The sequence below is a fragment of the Girardinichthys multiradiatus genome, chromosome 21 (genome assembly GCF_021462225.1).
Source record: "Girardinichthys multiradiatus isolate DD_20200921_A chromosome 21, DD_fGirMul_XY1, whole genome shotgun sequence".
Classification (NCBI taxonomy): Eukaryota; Metazoa; Chordata; class Actinopteri; order Cyprinodontiformes; family Goodeidae; genus Girardinichthys; species Girardinichthys multiradiatus.
This window is the reverse complement of record NC_061813.1, coordinates 29,221,633-29,239,949: the sequence shown is the minus strand read 5'-3', so window position 1 is coordinate 29,239,949 and position 18,317 is coordinate 29,221,633. Positions and strand designations below refer to the sequence as shown.

General features: G+C 43.2%; 1 protein-coding gene across 4 annotated transcripts in view; it reads right to left on the bottom strand.

Annotated features, from left to right (window-relative positions):
- Window positions 1-10,633: 10,633 nt before the first annotated feature.
- The window catches only part of smchd1 (structural maintenance of chromosomes flexible hinge domain containing 1), a 44,803-nt gene continuing 37,119 nt past the window's right edge, over window positions 10,634-18,317 (bottom strand). For 2 of the 4 annotated variants that reach the window (XM_047349926.1, XM_047349929.1), the window contains 8 exons: window positions 18,184-18,269; window positions 17,965-18,084; window positions 17,712-17,890; window positions 15,287-15,396; window positions 14,716-14,786; window positions 14,466-14,634; window positions 14,222-14,374; window positions 10,634-10,917 (listed from right to left, as the gene is read on the bottom strand). In XM_047349926.1, the coding sequence (XP_047205882.1) occupies window positions 10,808-10,917; window positions 14,222-14,374; window positions 14,466-14,634; window positions 14,716-14,786; window positions 15,287-15,396; window positions 17,712-17,890; window positions 17,965-18,084; window positions 18,184-18,269 (998 nt within the window). In that variant the 3' untranslated portion in view covers window positions 10,634-10,807. The remainder of the gene's footprint in view (window positions 10,918-14,221; window positions 14,375-14,465; window positions 14,635-14,715; window positions 14,787-15,286; window positions 15,397-17,711; window positions 17,891-17,964; window positions 18,085-18,183; window positions 18,270-18,317) is intronic. The other 2 variants (XM_047349927.1, XM_047349928.1) reach the window with 2 other exon arrangements.

Below are 18,317 nucleotides of genomic sequence, written 5' to 3'. Positions count from 1 at the left end.
AATGTATGTACCTGACTGTTGTGAAGTGCCTTGAGACGACATGTGTTGTGAATTGGCGCTATATAAATAAACTTAATTGAATTATATATGTGTATATACAGTACAGACCAAAAGTTTGGACACACCTTCACATTCAAAGAGTTGTCTTTATTTTCAAGACTATGAATATTGTAGCTTCACACTGAAGGCATCAAAACTATGAATTAACACATGTGGAATTATATACTGAACAAAAAAGTGTGAAACAACTGAAAATATGTCTTATATTCTAGGTTCTTCAAAGTAGCCACCTTTTGCTTTGATTACTGCTCTGCACACTCTTGGCATTCTGTTGATGAGCTTCAAGAGGTAGTCACCTGAAATGGTTTTCCAACAGTCTTGAAGGAGTTCCCAGAGATGCTTAGCACTTGTTTGCCCTTTTGCCTTCACTCTGCGGTCCAGCTCACCCCAAACCATCTCGATTGGGTTCAGGTCCGGTGACTGTGGAGGCCAGGTCATCTGGCGCAGCACCCCATCACTCTCCTTCTTGGTCAAATAACCCTTACACAGCCTGGAGGTGTGTTTGGAGTCATTGTCCTGTTGGAAAATAAATGATGGTCCAACTAAACGCAAACCGGATGGAATAGCATGCCGCTGCAAGATGCTGTGGTAGTCATACTGGTTCAGTATGCCTTCAATTTTGAATAAATCCCCAACAGTGCTACCAGCAAAGCACCCCCACACCATCACACCTCCTCCTCCATGCTTCACGGTGGGAACCAGGCATGTAGAGTCCATCCATTCACTTCTTCTGTGCCGCACAAAGACACGATGGTTGGAACCAAAGATCTCAAACTTACACGTCCTTCTCAAAATATTAGCATATTGTGATAAAGTTCATTATTTTCCATAATGTTATGATGAAAATTTAACATTCATATATTTTAGATTCATTGCACACTAACTGAAATATTTCAGGTCTTTTATTGTCTTAATACGGATGATTTTGGCATACAGCTCATGAAAACCCAAAATTCCTATCTCACAAACTTAGCATATTTCATCCGACCAATAAAAGAAAAGTGTTATTAATACAAAAAATGTCAACCTTCAAATAATCATGTACAGTTATGCACTCAATACTTGGTCGGGAATCCTTTTGCAGAAATGACTGCTTCACTGCGGCGTGGCATGGAGGCAATCAGCCTGTGGCACTGCTGAGGTCTTATGGAGGCCCAGGATGCTTCGATAGCGGCCTTTAGCTCATCCAGAGTGTTGGGTCCTGAGTCTCTCAACGTTCTCTTCACAATATCCCACAGATTCTCTATGGGGTTCAGGTCAGGAGAGTTGGCAGGCCAATTGAGCACAGTGATACCATGGTCAGTAAACCATTTACCAGTGGTTTTGGCACTGTGAGCAGGTGCCAGGTCATGCTGAAAAATGAAATCTTCATCTCCATAAAGCTTTTCAGCAGATGAAAGCATGAAGTGCTCCAAAATCTCCTGATAGCTAGCTGCATTGACCCTGCCCTTGATAAAACACAGTGGACCAACACCAGCAGCTGACACGGCACCCCAGACCATCACTGACTGTGGGTACTTGACACTGGACTTCTGGCATTTTGGCATTTCCTTCCCCCAGTCTTCCTCCAGACTCTGGCACCTTGATTTCTGAATGACATGCAGAATTTGCTTTCATCCGAAAAAAGTACTTTGGACCACTGAGCAACAGTCCAGTGCTGCTTCTCTGTAGCCCAGGTCAGGCGCTTCTGCCGCTGTTTCTGGTTCAAAAGTGGCTTGACCTGGGGAATGCGGCACCTTTAGCCCATTTCCTGCACACGCCTGTGCACGGTGGCTCTGGATGTTTCTACTCCAGACTCAGTCCACTGCTTCCGCAGGTCCCCCAAGGTCTGGAATCGGCCCTTCTCCACAATCTTCCTCAGGGTCCGGTCACCTCTTCTCGTTGTGCAGCGTTTTCTGCCACACTTTTTCCTTCCCACAGACTTCCCACTGAGGTGCCTTGATACAGCACTCTGGGAACAGCCTATTCTTTCAGAAATTTCTTTCTTTGACACCCTCTTGCTTGAGGGTGTCAATAGTGGCCTTCTGGACAGCAGTCAGGTCGGCAGTCTTACCCATGATTGGGGTTTTGAGTGATGAACCAGGCTGGGAGTTTTAAAGGCCTCAGGATTCTTTTGCAGGTGTTTAGAGTTAACTCATTGATTCAGATGATTAGGTTCATAGCTCGTTTAGAGACCCTTTTAATGATATACTAATTTTGTGAGATAGGAATTTTGGGTTTTCATGAGCTGTATGCCAAAATCATCCGTATTAAGACAATAAAAGACCTGAAATATTTCAGTTAGTGTGCAATGAATCTAAAATATATGAATGTTAAATTTTCATCATGACATTATGGAAAATAATTAACTTTATCACAATATGCTAATATTTTGAGAAGGACCTGTAGACTCATCAGACCAAAGCACAGATTTCCACTGGTCTAATGTCCATTCCTTGTGTTCTTTAGTCCAAACAAGTCTCTTCTGCTTGTTGCCTGTCCTCAGCAGTGGTTTCCTAGCAGCTATTTTACCATGAAGGACTGATTCACACAGTCTCCTCTTAACAGTTGTTCTAGAGATGTGTCTGCTGCTAGAACTCTGTGTGGTATTGACCTGTTCTCTAATCTGAGCTGCTGTTAACCTGCGATTTCTGAGGCTGGTGACTCGGATGAATTTATCGTCCGCAGCAGAGGTGACTCTTGGTCTTCCTTTCCTGGGGCGGTCCTCATGTGAGCCAGTTTCTTTGTAGCGCTTGATGGTTTTTGCAACTGCATTTGGGGACACTTTCAACGTTTTCCCAATTGTTCAGACTGACTGACCTTCATTTCTTAAAGTAATGATGGCCACTCGTTTTTCTTTACTTAGCTGCTTTTTTCTTGCCATAATACAAATTCTAACAGTCTATTCAGTAGGACTATCAGCTGTGTACTGTATCCACCTCCTGTACAACACAACTGATGGTCCCAACCCCATTTATAAGGCTTGAAATCCCACTTATTAAACCTGACAGGCCACACCTGTGAAGTGAAAACCATTTCAGGTGACTACCTCTTGAAGCTCATCAACAGAATACCAAGAGTGTGCGGAGCAGTAATCAAAGCAAAAGGTGGCTACTTTGAAGAATCTAAAATATAAGACATATTTTCAGTTAATTCACAATTTTTTGTTCAGTATATAATTCCACATGTGTTAATTCATAGTTGTGATGCCTTCAGTGTGAAGCTACAATATTCATAGTCATGAAAATAAAGAAATCTATTTGAATGAGAAGGTGTGTCCAAACTTTCGGTGTGTATTGTATATATATATATATATATATATATATATATATGTATAGATATATGTATATATGTATAGATATATATATATATATATACACTGCTCAAAAAAATAAAGGGAACACTCAAATAACACATCCTACATCTGAATGAATGAAATATTCTCATTGAATACTTTGTTCTGTACAAAGTTGAATGTGCTGACAACAAAATCACACTGTCAAAATAAGGTGAGATCTTTCCATGTAATCCATGCAACATTTAGTAACTGCTCACAGTTAACTCCATAAAAATTACAATAAATATCCTTATATCCTTATGTGTAATCCATGCAATAATTATTAAAAAACACAGTTGAAGCCGTGGGGAGTGAAACAAGCATGTTCTCATATTCTGGAGCTGAGAGACTGGAGAGGCCTGTGTGGAGCCACGTATTATATCATCTGCCACATATTATCTGTCCTATCTTTTGCAAAAATATAAACAAGTATATCCATAGAAATGATGTATGATGATTTTACATTCTTTCACATGTATTGAATAAAATTAGTAATCTTTGATTAACAAGTTAAAAGATGTATGATTGAAATGTGGTTAAGAACTCAGAAGTAGAGGAAAAACAAGGTTTGACATTCTCAATCAGCTATATATGAAAGAAATATAACATTAATCATTTGTAAAGCATGAATAAAAAGAATGAAGTGATGGTTTTGCAACTGTGTTTTAAAGTAAATGCTGAAAGCTGAAGAATGGAATGTGTAATACTGTGTAAAGTTTAAAAGTGAGCAGATTAGGGAAAGAACTGTAGGATGACCAGGAGTGACGAGAGCCAGCTGCATGCTGACAGCGACGGGAGGATGCGACTACAGACCAACGTGGCTATTATTGGCATCTCCATGGCTGAGAAACAGAATCAGTAGGTCACAATGACCATGACTAAAGTATTGAGCGATAATCAAGAAGCTGAGCTGAATAGGTTGCGCAATAACTAAGAAGCCTAATAAGGGCCTGACCGGTGAAGGCATCAAGCGCTATAAAAACAATGCTGAGAGCAGAAACAGGGTTGTTTCCTCGCAGAAGACCAGCAAACAAGATCGGACAGAGAAAATAAGCTTGGATGGAAAAGGAACAGAGACACAGCCCAACTAATCGACTGCATTAAAAAGAAGATCAACCCGTGTGCCCAGAAAGGACTGTGCCTCAAAATTAAGAATCTGATTTCATCAAAGCCTTTTTATCCAGACAACAGAAGTGAACTTGATCGGTGAACAGCTGATTGCTCCAAGTTTCAGGCTTCTGGAAGTCCTGAATCAACTTAATTTATGTCTCCGCGTTTCCTTCAACTATTCAGCCTCTGGAAACTACTGTCTTCAGAGACATATAACAACAAATATCCTGTTTAACCATCAAAGCATGGAGCATCAGTGCCTGCCACTTAATGGAAGAAAATTGAAGATTGAGTCGTATTCCCTTCAAGAAATCACTCGTTGTTACCAGAAGAATCTTCTCCATCAGGTGCATGGATGAGCCTCCATCTTCAAAGCCTCTCCAAACTCACTAGTTTCAGCATCAGGGAAAGACAGTTTGAGTTGATTGATTCATTTCTATTATTGAAATTATTTTGTGTTGCCGAATTTAAGCTGTTACTGACCCCTGCAAAAGCGTTACTAATTAAAGAAAGCATATAACATTCTATTTAAATCGTGGACATTCAATTATTTGAGTCACTGTGTTTTTGGTTTTTCATTGGTGGTAAAAAGTCTTGTTGCCTGGTTCCAAGATATTTTAGGAGGTTTTTATAGGTTGCCTTAGCCAAGTTTGTTAAAACAGCGCCCTTGGGGCTCGTGCCGAGCCACTAAAATTAACCTAGCCCATATACCAAGAGCCAGTTGTAAAATTAGGGAATGAGCAGCCGTGAACAAAAGTGACTGTCGAGGGTGTGGATGACTGCAATAGGCTACTCAGTCGTCCAGACCTCCAGTTGAAGTAGGGCCAGACTTTTGGATGAAGGCTGTCAGAGGCTAGGCGAGTCATTTCCCGACACCAGCTTAAACAGAACTTTCAGTAAACCTGCTTAGTAAGATCTTTCAGGTTTAGGGAAGTCCGGACCCGTTAGATGGAGAGCTGGATTGAGCAATCCCTTTAGACATGGGGAAGTAGGAGGGAGGGGTTAGCTCATCGGACAACGACAGGTGGTGCCCGAACAGGGACCCTGAAAGAGATAAAGGGGCCCCAGAAGAAGGATGCTCAGCAGAAGGACGTCTCTGCCTGAGTACCCCGGACCGACAGCCTGAAAGGGAGTAAGGTTGTCTGTGACGGATAAGGCCGTCAGTCACAACCCTCGCAGTAACTGCATAAGCGTGCAGGTGAGGATAGGGCTTTATTGAGGGTAGAATGACCAAACCCAGACAGTAAAGCTAGTAGCCAAATAGTCTTAATTCATCCCTACTCGAAGGATCCTCGAGAGGCTTTGGAGACGAACAACTTGAGACGACAAAGACAGCGATGGACGAAGAGAGTGAAACACAGGAATGGACAGAGCGGGGAGCTGAAGGACCACTCCCGTCAATAGAACAACTGACATCAACACCGTTAGAGCTACACCGCTTACCTACCGAGTTGCTGTTAGGTGGAGACGGATATTCAACATGGGCTTCATCGGTAAAGAAAATGTTCTTCAGTTTCAACAAAGAGCAATCGAAAGAAGTACTAGAGAGTCAGCTAGCATACCACCTCCAAAGAGATGAAGCATACTATTGTTCAGAGATAAGAAATGGATATAGACTGGTCGTAGTACCATGCCCCAAGGCAGTCCAGAGGAAGGAAGAAATTAGTCGATGGTTACGGTGGTGGACAGGGTTCCTTGAACTGTGGGGACTGGGGAAACTGGTGTCACTGTACAGTCCATCCAAAAAATATGACCCGATTGTAAAGATGGTTTCTAGTGAGTCTGGACTGAACGGGTATCTCACAAACCCCAACGCCAGAGCCACGACAAGGTTGAAAAAGTATGAAATAGAGACCAGAAAGATGACCCAGTTCAAAGAAAAGCTCCGAGCCATCCAAGATGACGACAATGAGAGTTTGCTTGAGGAGTGTAGTGACTCTGGACCAAACGGGTACCTCATAAGCCCCAACACCAGAACCACGGCAAGGTAAAAAAAGTATGAAATGGAGATCAGAAAGATGAGCCAGTTCAAAGAAAAGCTCCGAGCCATCCAAGATGACGACAAAGAGAGTTTGCTTGAGGAGTGTAGTGACTCTGGACCAAACGGGTACCTCACAAACCCCGAAACCAGAGCCCCGGCAAGCTTAAAAGAGTATGAAATGGAGATCAGAAAGATGAGCCAGTTCAAAGAAAGGCTCCGAGCCATGAAGGTTTGAAAGGACCTTATTATGCAGATATGTACGTCCAAAAACTACCTAAGCCAGATGAACTATTGAATGTAATGGCTGGAGATTTTCACAAAATCAACCAGTGTGTGGCACAACAAGTTTTTGACAGTCTTAACAACTCTGTGTGGTCAAGCAATGGAGCTTCCCCCCGATGTAACCTGTGGCAAGCTGACATTTCAGTCATGCCAACATGGCAATATAACTGCTCCATCCTGACAACAATCAAAACAGCGAAGATGCTCCTGCATGCCTGGGCAGAAGGACACAGCAGAGATTGGTCCCGAACCTGGTGGGGATTGCAGGAGTATGAAGTTAAAGAATGGGTTATTCCCCGTTTGTCTCAGACTGATAACTACTGGGTTCAATACCAATATTTAGCAACAATTTACTCCAAAGAGCGAGACATTTGGCCGCAACCCTTCTATTGGCCGGAAAAATTTGTTCACCCAAGACCCTGGCGTATGGAGTGTAACACTGCCCATACTCAGTGTACCATAGGCCTTGCTCGCAGGCCCTGCCAAGAGCTCACAGGTTGGACTGAATTATGCCAATTCCATTATGATAACGAGTACACCTATGCACATGAAGTTGTGTGGAAGAAAATTGGAGGTGTGGAGAAGATCTCTCGGTGGAGGCTCGACCTGTGCCGAGACCGTACTGGGACACAATCTTAGGTATAGAAAAAGCATCAATGATGTTATTGTGCCTTTCATTCCTGATTCAGTAATTGCTCTGGCAGAATTGTATGCTTTTAGACAGCACTTATGCTCTGGCAGCATAGATAAGGGTTTAGACCGGGTTGGATATAATCTTTTCTACTCCAACCTCACATGTAAGCCACCTAAAGAAACCTGGAAGAATTGTGGGGAAGGAGCGTATCAGCATGCTTGTAGTTGGTATGAGACATTAGGACACTCAGTCAGCAATGTAGTTACTACAGTTGCTCAGGAAGCCGGACACATTATAGGGGAAGGGGTTTCAGTAGTTGAAGGTTGGATCGCTAATTTGTTTATGATGCTTTGGCCTTATTTGCTTGCTACTGTAGGAGTAATTATTGTAGTCATAATATGTAAAGTTCTTGCGCAACAATTCCTTCGGTCCATGCTCAGCCCTGGAAGGAGGAGTTATCAGCCACTCCCCTTGAGGGAGGGGCCTCTCCGGGTATAAGACCCAGGGCGTGGGGAGTTTTGAGTCACTCTGAGATTCCGGGTTTGAAGAGAGCACTTGAGCCTAAGCCTTTGCAGTCGCTTATCATGACTACCAATTTCACCACTATCTCCGAGCCTGTCCAAGTGAGTACAGTGGAGTTTTATGCGCTTCTCTGTGGATGGCTATGCTATTGCCACACCGGGTCCTGGTCCGTCAGCCAACCATTACGGTTTCTCATCGTGCTTCAAGGCTATGCTAAATTAATCTTTGGCCATTTCTGGATACGCAAATGGGAAGTGGCGTTGTCGCTGTTTGCGTCCTATCTTTTGGGAAGGGTCAGCGTTGACTGGAGGAGAAGCCTGATGGTAGCACTGTGGTTTTGTGTTGACACCATTGCTTTAGTGCTTGAGATACTGCTGAGCGGACCTCATGCCACCTGTCACGAACCAGCTAAGATAGTTACTGCAATAATGGAGGCACTCCTAGCTTTTGGCATCATCGCCTATTTAGGGCAATTAACTCTGTCAAAGGGCAAGGCAAATGGATTTGTCTCGCAAAATTGGCTAGCTTGGGGGCTTGGAGCTTAGGATGGGGAGTACTCTCTCTCCTTTATTGGCTGCAACTCACTATTGATCTAGCCATTATGGTTTGGCTTATGACCTATGCAGCTTTCTTCCATTACTCAGCTGCTTCCCCTGATGCCTTGTCGAGTGACACTCAACCTCCACCTTTTCGCTCCCCTTGGCTGGCCGCCCAGAGACGGAACAGAGTAGTCTAGCACTACAGTCTGATATTCGCCTGCTAGAATGCATGCTTCTATAATTAGTTAATCTCTTCGTTTAGTTTTTAACCCTGGAGGTGATTATCCAGAGTTCACATTATGTTCTTGAAAAGAACCACTTATAGGCCTCCAATGTATCTCTCCAGGACACAGTCTCCTGTTCCAGATGTGGAATTTTAGCCTCAGTGCTCAGATACCTCTGGGTCACGCCTGAGGCGCACTGGTGTCACCAATGTCTCTCTATCGCTGTCAACTATGCTACAGTGACAAGTGTTTTCTGCATTGAGGGTCTTGGAGATCTTCCCTATATCTATATCTCCATGACCATGAGCCAAAATCTTCAGACACAATGCAAAGTGACCTGGACATCGGCCTTTGGGGCTGCTGCACACACTTTTAGGATAAAGACACAGCAAGGGGGAATCATCAGTTACATCTGGAGAGATCCTAAAGATGGATTCTGGTTGCCCACCCTCCATCTACTCGATGGGAGGGCTGTTGCTATTGGCGCCCATGGCTCCCCTGATTTGCCTCCTAATGGCAGTCAGGCTACCTCTGGTGAGCACATGGAGGTCCATGCGGCCCTCCAAAGAATTGCCACCCCACACCATTACTGACCCACTGCCAAACTGGTCATGCTGAAGGATGTTGCAGGCAGCAGATCGCTCTCCACGGTATCTCCAGACTCTTTCACGTCTGTCACATGTGCTCAGTGTGAACCTGCTTTCATCTTTGAAGAGCACAGGGCGCCAGTGACAAATTTGCCAATCCTGGTGTTCTCTGGCAAATGCCAAGCGTCCTGCACGGTGTTGGGCTGTGAGCACAACCCCCATTTGTGGACGTCGGGCCCTCATACCATCCTCATGGAGTCGTTTTTTTAACCGTTTGTGCAGACACATGCACATTTGTGGCCTGCTGGAGGTCAATTTCCAGGGCTCTGGCAGTGCTCCTCCTGTTCCTCCTTGCACAAAGGCGGAGGTAGCGGTCCTGCTGCTGGGTTGTTGCCCTCCTATGGCCTCCTCCACGTCTCCTGGTGTACTGGCCTGTCTCCTGGTAGTTCCTCCAGGCTCTGGACACTACGCTGACAGACGCAGCAAACCTTCTTGCCACAGCTCACATTGATGTGACATCCTGGATGAGCTCCACTACCTGAGCCACTTGTGTGGGTTGTAGAGTCCGTCTCATGCTACCACGAGTGTGAAAGCACCACCAACATTCAAACGTGACCAAAACATCAGCTAGAAAGCATAAGTAGTGAGAAGTGGTCTGTGGTCCCCACCTGCAGAACCACTCCTTTATTGAGTGTGTCTTGCTAATCACCAAAGATTTCCCCCTGTTGTCTATTCCATTTGCACAACAGCTGTGAAATTGATTGTCAATCAGTGTTGCTTCCTAAGTGGACAGTTTGATTTCACAGAAGTTTGATTTATTTGGAGTTATATTGTGTTGTTGAAGTGTTCCCTTTATTTTTTTGAGCACTGTATATATAAAAAATGCTGTACATAACATCTATTCCTTTAAAAGTCATTCATCAGTCCATTCTATCCATGTAAATTTACAATTTTCTACTTTAAAATATGTAGAAGAGACATTTGGTTCTCATGTATTTGATTTGAAAAGTGGCAACATGTCAGTATCCCTCGTTTCATTTTCTGTTTATTTTGAAATCAGCAGCATCTCCTCTGTTTATAATCAGCAGCAACCCTGAGCAGTTTGAGGGTCCGTCTGAGTTGTTTAGTCTCACACATCCAAACAGGACCTTTCATCCAGGAATTTTCTTGTAGGTTTTTAGGACAGCCCCATCAATACTGATAGATGTTTTTTCTTTCAAAAAGCCAGATCCAGATATTTTTGGGTGTATAAAAATACAATTATGAATGTAATGTTCAATGACTTTACACAAAGGCAACAACCTGTGCATAAAATGTGCCTCTTTGGGTTTTACGTTTCTTAATAATGTTTATTAACACGAGGTTACACAGTCAAAGATACTGTTTCTAAACATTAGTTTATTTTTGAAAGGTGAAAAACTTCAGATACAAAAATCTGCCAGACTTAGAAATTCACATTTAAACTTGTAAACATTACGCTCTTAAAACATTCAAAATTGACCAAAAAGAAAAGAAAAATACAAAAGGAGTTTTTGCCAAAACACAAGTGAAGCTAAAGTGCCTGTTGCACCTGCATGGATTTTTGTCTTGGGCGTTTCATCATGAGGCCAAAGGGCTCCAAAATATTTTCAGCCGCTCGTTTACCTGGTCTCACTGCTGCTGCTGGGGAAAATAAAACAAATTAATCAGGGGAAAAAATATATAAAAAGAAATAAACAATTGGTAAAATGATAGCACTAATTAATGGGTCTCCAGCTCAAGTTCTCTTGAGCTAGTGCCCTGTAACATTTAGATGCATCCCTGCTCCAACACAGCTCAATCAAACGGTTGAATTACCTCTTTAGCATGCTATCAAGTTTGTTAAAGACCTGGTAATGAGCCATTAATATAATTCAGGTGTGTTGGAGCAGGAAAGCATCTAAAAGGTACAACGGTCTCAAAAGGTACCAGGGCAAGTTCTGGGAAGGTACAGCGTTATAAATCAGTTCATCAGCCTGGTTCAGGAAAGTACCCAGTATCTACCACAAAAGTTCCAGAAAAGTACCTGGTAAATCTGCTACAGCCCTGTTCCTGAAAGTATCCAGGAAATTCCAGGAAAATAACTAGCAAGTTCCATTTCAGTTTCACGTTTCATAGATGTTTCGAAAAATAACTGGCAAGTTTATTGAAAGTTCTAGAAAGTAGCTGTTAAGGAAAGCCAGACAAGTTCTGTGAAAGTTTCAAAAAGTTTCTTGTCAGTTTCAGGAAAATAAATTTTAGCACTTATTTGCTCATCAGCCAAAAACGGAGTGTGTACAGGTGCTGGTCATAAAATTAGAATTTAAAGAAAAAAAATTTTATTTTAGTAATTCCTTTCAAAAAGTGAAACTTGTATATTATATTCATTCATCACATGCAGACTGACATATTTCAAATGTTTATTTCAATGTTATTTCAATTTTGATGATTACAACTGAGAACTAATGAAAACCCCAAATTCAATCTCTCAGAAACTTAGAATATTGCGAAAAGGTTCAATATTGAGTCACCTGGTGCCACACTCTAATCAGCTAATTAACTCAAAACACCTGCAGAGGCCGGAAAAAGGTGGCTTGTCCTCTTCACGTTGAAGGTGAGTTCCTGCCTCAAGTGGAGGAGTTTAAGTATCTTGGGGTCTTGTTCACAAGTGAGGCAAGAATGGAGCGGGAGATCGACAGACGGATTGGTGCGGCTGCCACAGTAATGGGGGCACTGTGCCGGTCCGTTGTGGTGAAGAGAGAGCTGAGCTGAAAAGCGAAGTTCTCGATTTACCGGTCGGTCTCCGTTCCTACCCTCACCTATGGCCATGAACTTTGGGTCATGACCGAAAGAACGAGATCCCGGATACAAGCGGCGGAAATGAGTTTCCTCCGTAGGGTGGCCGGGCACTCCCTTAGGGATAGGGTGAGGAGCTCGACCATCCGGGAGGGGCTCGGAGTAGAGCCGCTGCTCCTCCACATCGAGAGGAGCCAGTTGATGTGACTCGGGCATCTATACCGGATGCCTCCTGGACGCCTTCCTCGGGAGGTGTTCCAGGCACGTCCCACCTAGAGGAGGCCCAGGGGACGACCCAGAACACGCTGGAGGGACTATGTCTCTCGGCTGGCCTGGGAACACCTTGGGCTCACCCCGGAGGAGCTGGAGGAGGTGTCTGGGGAGAGGGACGTCTGGGCGTCTCTGCTGAGTCTGCTGCCCCCGCAACCCGGTCCTGGATAAAGCGGAAGACGACGAGTACGAGCACCTGCAGAGGCCTTTAAAAGGTCTCTCAGTCTAGTTCAGCAGGCTACATAATCATGGGGAAGACTGCTGACTTGACAGTTGTCCAAAAGACAACCATTGACACCTTGCACAAGGAGGGTAAGACACAAAAGATCATTGCTAAAGAGGCTGACTGTTCACAGAGCTCTGTGTCCAAGGACATTAAGAGAGGCGAAGGGAAGGAAAAGATGCAGTAGAAAAAAAAGAGTACAAGCAATAGGGACAACCGCACCCTGAAGAGGATTGTGAAACAGAACCCATTCAAAAATGTGGGGGAGATTCACAAAGAGTGGACTGCAGCTGGAGTCGGTGCTTCAAAACCACCACACACAGATGTCTGCAAGAGATGGGTTTCAGCTGTTGTATTCCTTGTGTCAAGCCACTCTTGAACAGGAGATGGCGTCAGGAGCGTCTTGCCTGCGCTAAAGACAAAAAGGACTGGGCTGCTGCTGAGTGGTCCAAAGTTATGTTCTCTGATGATGGTAAATGTTGCATTTTCTTTGGAAATCAAGGTCCCAGAGTCTGGAAGAAGAGAGGAGAGGCCCAGAATCCACATCGCTTGAGGTCCAGTGTAAGGTTTACACAGTCAGTAATGATTTGGGGTGCCATGTCATCTGCTGGTGTTGGACCACTGTGTTTTCTGAGGTCCAAGGTCAACGCAGCCGTCTACCCGGTAGTTTTAGAACACTTCATGCTTCCTGCTGTTGACCAACTTTATGGAGATACAGATTTTCTTTTCCAACAGGACTTGGCACCTGCACACAGTGCCAAAGCTACCAGTACCTGGTTTAAGGACCATGGTGTCCCTGTTCTTAATTGGCCAACAAACTCACCTGACCATAACCCTATAGAAAATCTATGGGGTATTGTGAAGAGGAAGATGCAATACGCCAGACCAAACAATGCAGAAGAGCTGAAGGCCACTATCAGAGCAACCTGGGCTCTCATAACACCTGAGCAGTGCCACAGACTGATCGAATCCATGCCACGCCGCATCGCTGCAGTAATCCAGGCAAAAGATGCCCAGACTAAGTATTGAGTGCTGTACATGCTCATACTTTTCAGTTGACCAACATTTCTAAAAATCCTTTTTTTGTATTGGTCTTAAGTAATATTAAATTTTCTGAGATACTGAATTTGGGGTTTTCATTAGTTGTCAGTTATAATCATTAAAATTAAAAGAAAAAAGAAATAAACATTTCAAATATATCAGTCTGTGTGTAATGAATGAAAGTTTCCCTCTTTCAATGGAATTACTGAAATTAATGTTTTCATGATATTCTAATGACCAGCACCTATATAGCATAATTGCAAACCTACTGAGGTAATGTGTCATAAACTGATTGGCTGGGTAAGAAGAGCAATAATCTGAAAATCAGCTAAGAAACGGTAACTGGAGAAGTCAACAGGACAATTATTAGTCATGCACTGCACAGATCTGAACTTAATGGAAGAATGGCGAGCAGACGGACATTGTTGAAAGTAGGCCTTCCAAAAAAGGTGCCCGGCCTAGGAAAGTACTTGTTAAGTTCCCAAAAGTACCTGCTAAGGTTCATGAAAGTTTTGAGAAAATACTTGGCAAGTTCCATAAAAGTTCCAGAAAGTAACCTGTTAAATTCTGGCAAAGTTCCACTAAGTATGAAGATAGTAACCACTGTTTTATGCAGTGCTACTGTAAAAACAACCTTACCAAGCTGTCTTTCAATCTCCTCAAGCTGCTCCGTTATCTCCTTCATTTTTTGTTGCTTTTGTGCCTGTTCAAGAGACTTCTTTATCAAGTCATCGCGTTCATCTTCCGCATCTTTTTTCTTCACCAACACTGATTTATACTGACAGAGCAACTCTATCCAGCAACAAAAAGAGTACTTTAAAATGCATAATCTGAATGCACACGGTAAAGAAAAGGTTTACCACTGGACTGTAAGAGCTATCACCTATTTCTTCCTGCAGTGTGTAGTAGCGTTGTGGTAGAGGTGCTCCAAACATTTTCACCCTATCTTTTGGTGGTGCAATGTTCTGTGTGCCCCCAAATTTGCCCCTGGCACTGAGCCGGTTCCCCTGTCGGGTCAATATGGTGGGACACGGTATCCTGTTCTCTACAACCTGCAAATAACAAATCATTAACAAGATAAACAAACTCCCAGCGGTTAGCATGGTGCCAGACTGTCAGCGGGAATCACTCACCGCCTTTCTGTAGTTGGTGGCAGAGTCCAAGTCGTCCATCAGAATAGTGTCACCGAGGAGGTTTTTAAACACTGGCAGGGAAACCAGATGGAAGCTTTCATTATACAAGATGAACACATAACTATGTTTAGATCGCTTTTTATAATCCATATGTAAATCTAAACCTAATAAAATGCACAAAAAGGTTTTTAATCAGATGAAAGAGGCCTTATTTTAGCTCCAGTGACAGACGCTCCTGAGGAGGAATCACGTGAGTGAGTTTCGATTCTAGGGTGAAACATTTACCCAAAACCAGGTCCGAAACAATTCCTCGAATAATTTAAGCAACTTGATTACTATAATTCCTCAAAGCAAATTATCTGCTTCGAGGCTTTGCAAAATTTCTTTTTAACTATTCAGCAAACTGTGTTCCGGCTGGGTGGTTGCTTGTGTTGCACGATGCTCTCACTTATGATGGTGATAGCATGTGCTGCAGATATGTGGATGATTAGTGTGATTATCAGCTATGGAGGAAGACGACGAGGGTCAAAAAGTGAAAATGAAGAAGAGAAATCAGCTTAATGCAGCTTACCAAGCTCACAGCTCTGCTTTTCGTTGGGATAAATCAGCAGGTTCCTCGCGTAGAGCGGGTTCCCGGAAGGATTGAAAAGTTCTAGTCCATTTCTTATGTGAGGCAGAGGCCTGCAAGGGATTTAACATAACGTACTGGATGCTTGTTTTTTATCTGCTTTGGAGATTTAAACATACTCATACTCTTAAGTCCAATGGCACATAAAAGAGATAAGTCTTTTACCGACATTTATGTTATTCTACAGTCTCAGCAATGCAGAAATGTAAAGCTAAGCCTTACATAGATGTTCGGATCTCAAACGTTCAATAGAAACTGGCTGGTAAACTGGAATTCTCATCAAGATGTACAAATAATGAGATCACATACAGTTGAAAACATAGATGACCAAAATTATTTCCATTTCCTAGATGCTAGAACAAAACGCAAGGACATTTTTGGTCAAAAGGGATACATAGATGGATGGATGACTGACAGGTCCTTCTCAAAAAATTAGCATATTGTGATAAAGTTCATTGTTTTCCATAATGTCATGATGAAAATTTAACATTGATATATTTTAGATTCATTGCACACTAACTGAAATATTTCAGGTCTTTTATTGTCTTAATACGGATGATTGTGGCATACAGCTCATGAAAACCCAAAATTCCTATCTCACAAAATTAGCATATCATTAAAAGGGTCTCTAAACGAGCTATGAACCTAATCATCTGAATCAACGAGTTAACTCTAAACACCTGCAAAAGATTCCTGAGGCCTTTAAAACTCCCAGCCTGGTTCATCACTCAAAGCCCCAATCATGGGTAAGACTGCCGACCTGACTGCTGTCCAGAAGGCCACTATTGACACCCTCAAGCAAGAGGGTAAGACACAGAAAGAAATTTCTGAATGAATAGGCTGTTCCCAGAGTGCTGTATCAAGGCACCTCAGTGGGAAGTCTGTGGGAAGGAAAAAGTGTGGCAGAAAACGCTGCACAACGAGAAGAGGTGACCGGACCCTGAGGAAGATTATGGAGAAGGGCCGATTCCAGACCTTGGGGGACCTGCGGAAGCAGTGGACTGAGTCTGGAGTAGAAACATCCAGAGCCACCGTGCACAGGCGTGTGCAGGAAATGGGCTACAGGTGCCACATTCCCCAGACCTGGGCTACAGAGAAGCAGCACGGGACTGTTGCTCAGTGGTCCAAAGTACTTTTTTCGGATGAAAGCAAATTCTGCATGTCATTCGGAAATCAAGGTGCCAGAGTCTGGAGGAAGACTGGGGAGAAGGAAATGCCAAAATGCCAGAAGTCCAGTGTCAAGTACCCACAGTCAGTGATGGTCTGGGGTGCCGTGTCAGCTGCTGGTGTTGGTCCACTGTGTTTTATCAAGGGCAGGGTCAATGCAGCTAGCTATCAGGAGATTTTGGAGCACTTCATGCTTCCATCTGCTGAAAAGCTTTATGGAGATGAATATTTCATTTTTCAGCACAACCTGGCACCTGCTCACAGTGCCAAAACCCCTGGTAAATGGTTTACTGACCATGGTATCACTGTGCTCAATTGGCCTGCCAACTCTCCTGACCTGAACCCCATAGAGAATCTGTGGGATATTGTGAAGAGAACGTTGAGAGACTCAAGACCCAACACTCTGGATGAGCTAAAGGCCGCTATCGAAGCATCCTGGGCCTCCATAAGACCTCAGCAGTGCCACAGGCTGATTGCCTCCATGCCACGCCGCATTGAAGCAGTCATTTCTGCAAAAGGATTCCCGACCAAGTATTGAGTGCATAACTGTACATGATTATTTGAAGGTTGACGTTTTTTGTATTAAAAACACTTTTCTTTTATTGGTCGGATAAAATATGCTAATTTTGTGAGATAGTAATTTTGGGTTTTCATGAGCTGTATGCCAAAATCATCTGTATTAAGACAATAAAAGACCTGAAATATTTCAGTTAGTGTGCAATGAATCTAAAATATATGAATGTTAAATTTTCATCATGACATTATGGAAAATAATGAACTTTATCACAATATGCTAATTTTTTGAGAAGGACCTGTAGATGGATGGATGACTGACAAATAGGAACAAATTGATAAATAGATGGATGGACAAAATTGTGCTGAACAAATAGACAATAGATGGACTAAAAATGGATAGATGTATAGATTCATGGACAGTGGAGAAGAAGGGCTAGATGAACAAAAACATGGATAGATGGATGGATGGCAATGAAGGAAGGAAGGAAGGAAGGAAGGAAGAATGGATGGAGACTGAGACGGGGACAGAAAACCCATACTGACGCAGAACTGCAGATAGCTAAATTACATAGTTTTCCAGACTGAATAGTCTTGATGGATGCTCAGGAATGGCTAAACATCCAAGCTGATGGTGATATCACTGGTTTTCATTGTTTCATCTGACAAAGGCCAACTGTTACTCTACCTGTTTCCTTGAACAAAAATGCTGTCGAGGGCCATGACCTGCTGTCTGCCATGTTCGTTATGGTAGATACTCTGAGCTTCTGCTGTCGTCCTGGTGATGACGCAGTCCATGTCTCCGGACAGGTGCCAGGAGATGACCCAGGCAGCAGCATCATCACTAACAACAGCAAGGTGGCCAACCTGCAGCCAAAAACGACAAGGGGTTTAGATAAATTCCTCCTAAATAAAAAAGAAAATGACAGAGTTTCCATCACCTTCCCGAGAACATCTGGCCCACTGAAGTTGTTAGGGATTGAAAACACTCTCCTGGGAATCCTCTCTATTCTTCTCTTTTCAGCGGTCTTTTCTTCCAGAAATCTGTCAACTTCTGGGATCTACAAAGAGTTATGAGTATGAATACACCAGCCAGAAAAATCCACAAGATAAAGATTTAATGAAAAGAAAAACAAGAATAAAAGACTTCCAAAGCTTACAAGTAAAGGTCGTGAAACTGATATATGGCTTCTCTTCAACCTGTCTCTGAGGGCCGTCTCCTTTTTGTTTATATCCAGGACTTGACCTTGTGGGAGAAAAACGTTTTATGCTAGACAAAACACTTGTAGCAAAA